Source organism: Thermobia domestica, chromosome 14 (genome assembly GCF_964235325.1).
Source record: "Thermobia domestica chromosome 14, izTheDome1.hap1.1, whole genome shotgun sequence".
In the NCBI taxonomy this organism is placed as follows: Eukaryota; Metazoa; Arthropoda; class Insecta; order Zygentoma; family Lepismatidae; genus Thermobia; species Thermobia domestica.
The window spans coordinates 151,125,312-151,131,311 of NC_137467.1; the positions used below are offsets into that span (position 1 = coordinate 151,125,312).

A 6,000-nucleotide genomic window follows, 5' to 3' on the forward strand; every position below is an offset into this window, starting at 1 on the left:
GGCTTTCTGTATTGTACATTGACTCTTTAATACTTTTCTTATTTGATGCGTAGTTCGCTTGATATTGCGTGTAATACTCAATTTGAACACTGCACTTTCTATCTGAATGTGGAACCATTTTTGGCGGCAATTTTGAAACAGGATTGCCCAAAATGAAAACAAATTTTGTATGAAGCTGTTTGGCTTTCCACGATCTATCAAACAAGGTATCACTCAACCTACAGATATATTCCCATTTGAAATTTTGAAATTGGTCCCGGGGCTCCATGATTAGAGCCGTGGGGAGACCACGACAACATCATTCCACTTTGCCTATGATGTTTTCGTTTTTCATTTTTTGTTTAATCGTTTCCTACTCATACGTTTCCGATTTATAAGTACTGGAAATTTTATCGGATACAGGACCATTTTTGGGGCCCATCTTGAAAACGGTGCCCCATATCAAAAATTGTTTCCTACAAAAATTGTTCAATTTTTCTAGCTCTTTCGAACGAAGTATCACTCGACCTATGTTCCCATTTGAAAATTTCACGTTCACCCCTCCCCCAAAATGGGGGGCGGGGGAAACCTAATGTTTGACTCATTTCTGAGGCCCCTCTGTATTGTACATTGTCTCTTAATATTTTTCTTATATGATGTATAGTTTGCGAGATATTGGCTTGTAACACTTATTTTGACTCACCCTATATATATATATATATATTGGAAATTAACAAGTGAATTAGAAGTGGTTTGAGAATTCAGTATAAATATAGTTCACTGATTGATGAACAGAGGTTAGCTCTGCAAACCAAATAGTTTTGAGACACTTGTTTTGTGACGAATAGCCGCGAAGTCCACTCGAAAAAAAATCGGTGGTAATAGGAGGAGTGATTTGTCCAAAACATAAGAATTTTAATTAAATTTATTAATGTAGACTTGAAAACTTCGTAATCCAATATTTTCTTTCAAATATAGCATTGATTTTAATATAACATATGTAAAATTTCATTTCTACTATCTAGTCTAGTATAGATGTGCTATGCATACTGTAAGGATTTAACCACCATGTTTTTCGTAGGAATTACAGAATGTTCTTGAAATGTATGGCGTAGTTTGCTAGAGTAGACTCTGAAGGACATTTTCAACGTTTACTTAAAATTTTCTATGCAATATATCACAGATATGCTGCCAGCATTCATTAATAACGAAAATTAGTGACAGTGACAAATTATCAAAACTTGAAGGTATGAAACCAGCAATCACATAGCTTTATGAGTTTTATTGTTAAGTTTCGGTCTCCAAGGGTGAATATTTAATCCAGTCTAATGTCTAAAATAATGTACATCGGCATCTATGACGTCATCCGTCACGTATGAGGGATGACGTTCCTTGGCGATTACTGGGGAGTGGGTAAAGTAGGAAGTGGCTTGGGACCTGTATGTTAGATACCATCCCGGCATTTGCCTGGTGTGAATGAAGAAAGTTATGGAGAAACTTCACTTAGGGTGAATGGCCTTACAAGGCATTTACACCTTACCGGCCGAGTGTTCCCATCGAATCCAACCAGGGACCACTTTCAAATTTTGTATACATATAGATCTTCAGCAGAGTTAATAGCATACGAGTATGTCTTCTTCGATTTTCGTTTCCTTCAATTTTCAACTCAAGAGAGATTGGGGAGATCAAGTTTCATAATACGTATATGTATAACATACACTACTCTGCTGTGTTACAGGTTGCATGATCCGAAACTCGATAAGGGCAGTATGAAAGACATTGCTCGTCATTATATGTTTCACACATTACTTCACTTTCGAAGATTTCTCATACGCATTGTTGCTCCTGTGCGAAGAACGGGCATATCTACTAGTGTTCAATAAAATAAACATATTTTGTGTTTGCTTTCTCGTTCCATTAGAGAAAGTATGAGAATGATACAAAATACTCGACTAACTCCAATCTTATCGATTTGTTCCTTGTGTCCTTAACCCTGTTTCATTACATTGCTACAAACCATTCGCTCATAAGTGGGGATTTTTCAATTGTGTCAAATCACATTGGTCACACATATTTGCATATCATATTCATGTATGAGCACTATAATATAAATTCTGGATTCTCAGTCATGGTAGCAACTTGTTACACAATGGATAATTGAATGCCAGCGCATAGTCTAATATTTCGTAGAAAGCTAGAGAGGCATGATTCTACATATACTGACCTAGAAACTGAATTTTATGAGCTCTCACGAAGGACAAGAAAGGTCTTTTTACTATTTGTTATTGATGTTTAAATATTACAAAATCTAATTTGTACTTTTCGAATAAATAAATAAATACATAAATAAACTCTGCTAAAGACAGTAAAAGGAACCACGCGGAGCGTACATTTATGAATGATTGGGCTTGCGTATCAAAAACATCAAAATAGGTTATCGTAGATGTTTATACAACCGCGTAACTTTCGTATTGCGAGGTTTGTATATTAAGCGTAGCGTGAAACGTACATTTATGAATGAATAAGGATGTGGATAACCACCGTTAACGTCACCGTTTCTCGTGAAGATGTTAACGGATTCATTATTTTGCTTGAAACAGCAATTTAACCAACTTCGTCGAGATACTCGCTCTAGCTGTCTATCACACAGAACAGAATTAGAAATTCGCTTTCGTTCAAGAACTATCGTGTGGAGTAACGGACGGACGGATGAATTAATCACAATCTTATAAGTGTCATTGCTAGTTGTGACCAGATTTTGACAAGCGAAAAGTAGGACACAAGTATAATAATATATGATAGTTCATTGCGTCGGCAATAGCCTACGCATGTCCTTATTTCAGATAACGTTAACCATAAGTTATTCATTTATTTTTGTTAAAAAGGAAAAGTACTGAACAAAAGTATTTTAGGAATTCAACTCAACTCAAAATGCTTTGATGAATGACAAAGTGGATTATTTTTATGAACGTACAGCGAAATTTCGTGTTGGGCTAAAGACTTTTTTTTTATCGGTTTTTGAAGCGAGGTATTATTTTAAGGAATGAGAGAAAATGTACACCGGTACGACGGAACTTCTACTGAACTTGGTTATCATCAGTGTCATAAGTTGAAAAAGAAACTTTTCCTACCTTACCGATGTCTGAACAAGCCCTTCTCAGTAAAAACAATGTATTGTTAAACATTGGTTTATTGATTGTTCTCCCTTCCTAATCTTTTGAGGAGTGTTTAAAAACACACCTGCTCAGGCCCGTAGCCAGCCCAAAAATGTAGGGGGCCCGGTAGAAGTTAGGGGGGGCCGACCCAACCATATTATAGTTCATCATTGTATTTTAGTTCATTTGCAAGCCTGGCGTGAAAATTTTAGGGTGGGGGGCAGTTAAAGTTTAGGGGATCCCGCCCCCTAGCCCCCGTGGATACGGGCCAGCAGCTCATCATTCAGGGAAAGAGTGTCTGTGATTCAAAATGTTGCGAATAAAGAATGAAACAATAAGATAGTGCAAATAAGGTAACTCAAAACATTTCGCAGGACATTTTAAAAGAGAAAGACATTATTCTCAATTTTCTAGGCGTCTTTGCAACACGAGGGACAGCTCTTTGAAAAATAGTACTGTACTGCTGAAATCAGTACGTCTGGTCTGTAGTCATTGCGTGGTCTTAATAAAAGGAAAAGAAAAGTGAAATAATCGGAAACAATTTTAATTGAAATTGTTAAGAATGGTCTAGTAATAAAAATGGTAAACGTCTCGGTCTGTGCGTCACGCTAATTTCTATTAGTAAACAGCAATGATAATAAATGTCACAACATGCGCTATCACTTTCCTGTCTGACCATAATAGATGTCACAACACGCACTATTGCTTGCCTGCCTGCCGCTAATAGATAACATTTATTATATTAAGATAAGCTATGTATATAAACATCTGAAATTAAAATGAATTTAGGATCTTAAAATCTCCCTTGACGAACTCTGCATACGCCATTGGTTAATCCACACATTTTTTTTGTCACTGATTTAAAGTTCGTTGAGATCGAATGATTAGGGAGCTTCTACCAAAATATACACCATGTATTGTATCAAATATCTATACTTTTACGAAAATTATTGATAAACGCTTTTTTTTTTTTTTTTAATTGAGGAAGGGTAAATTCAAATCCTCCATTCTTATCAGAAATTAACACTAAGCTGTACGGATCATTAGGATGCACTGTGTTTCATCAAAACCGAATAATTTTTACGTAGCTTATACTGCAACAATTGTTTTATATGCATTTGTTCAATCCTGCAACATAAGTTAGATACGGTCCTTTTTTTTCCTTCACAGATTGCGACCCCAAACAATAGGCTTATTTCGGAAAGTTGGAGGAAGATACATACACTCTAACGCGGGGTATAATTGGGAGCAATCTGCTCAATCGCTTTAAATTCGACCCTAGCTAATTATTGTGATTTTACTTTAACAAAAGGGATAGATGGTAGCTATGTATGTCAAACGGGTTGAAAATATATCTTCAGACTTAACCCAACCAGAGTGGATTCCTAATCAGAACTCGTGTAGAACTGTTCAAGTTTCATTAAAATCGAATAAGTTTTACAAGAGTAATTGTGAAACAGATAAGCCGGACAGGAAATAACGGCGATTGGACGTTCTGAATATTTGTATATCAATGTTCATTTTCCTGGTTGTTTCTAACATACTTTGTTTGTCTAATGGCTGTATAACTAATGGGTACTATCAATTTCAGTTAAAATACCGTATATCGTCTTTCATATTTTATTAAATAAATTGACAAGAGCAACGCAACTAGGTACTAGCCCTTTGTACTCTTAAACAACTAGGGTTATGCGACCCATACACTGACGTCATTTCCTACGTAATCATAAAATTTCGTGTTATCTCAATTACTTTCAAAGCGGTTAACTAACATATCGAGCCCTTGTAAGATGAAATGAAAGTACCCTGGAATTGATGCACTGCAATAGGTTAATTTTGGGCCATTTTCCTGGCAATTAAAACGCAATTCCTGTAGCCTTCTTATCTCCAAGGGAAGACAAGTAACCAATACGTACTCACTCAACAGCAAATATTATATGACACCATTTTTTCTATGAACCAGTAATACGTACAAAGACTTTACATTTCCAAATGAAACTGTGTACATTAATTGGTCACTTCAAAAAAAAAAAAAAAAAAAAAAAAAAAAAACTGGGAAGAAACTGCCCCTCCTGCCCTCCTAATGGCCGCCCCTGCGGACAGGCGCAGAAATTCCAATCGAGTCAAACAGTAAGAATCGTTTTAATTAATGCATTAAATTTTCTTTTTGTACGAACATATTTAAGCAAATTTACTAATTAATTAATTAACTTACTTCTCAATCCCCACTCTGTCCTCTGGAGCACTGCATTCTTGTATGCCAAACTGTGGTTTCTACACAATTCGTTTTTTGAGGTAACAGGTGCGTATAATTCCATTAAAATGCTCAGCAATGTATCTATGGGGGCTTTAGCTGCAAGTAGCAATCCATCTTCCACACCCGTCCTCTGCGATAAATCCACTGGCCGGTACTTGATCGGTGCGGCCGGTAAAGATAGACACACGCGCAGCATAGTAATACAAACTAAATATAAAGAAACCATCCCGTGCGGTGGCAAGAAGAAATCTCTGATGAGCAACATTGTAGCTAACACTTCTCTGTCACTAATGAATGCATCGATTGTGTTGCAGGGACATTTTATAGGTTATAAACAGATGCTATGACAGAATCATTCTGAAAGGTAATGGTTTCTTATCAGATTTTCTTGAGATAACAATGTTACTCTTTCATACTTGTTTAACGATCAGAGGCCTTTGTCAATGATCTGTTATGCGATTCTTGAATAACAGTTCATTGACCCATCAGTTTTCTCAAATTTAAATTATTTTCTTCTGATAAAATCCTTTTTTCAGGTGAATGTGTAGTAGATATAATTTATTAACAGTAATCAAGGCCACCAGATATCACGTACACACGAAAACGATT

General features: G+C 36.1%; 1 protein-coding gene across 1 annotated transcript in view; it reads right to left on the bottom strand.

Annotated features, from left to right (window-relative positions):
* LOC145670398 (nose resistant to fluoxetine protein 6-like) overlaps positions 1 to 5,660 on the bottom strand; it is a 53,567-nt gene extending 47,907 nt beyond the window's left edge. The window contains exon 1 of the mRNA XM_081739030.1: positions 5,350 to 5,660. Within this exon, the coding sequence (XP_081595156.1) occupies positions 5,350 to 5,656 (307 nt within the window). The 5' untranslated portion in view covers positions 5,657 to 5,660. The remainder of the gene's footprint in view (positions 1 to 5,349) is intronic.
* Between the last annotated feature and the right edge of the window lie 340 nt (positions 5,661 to 6,000).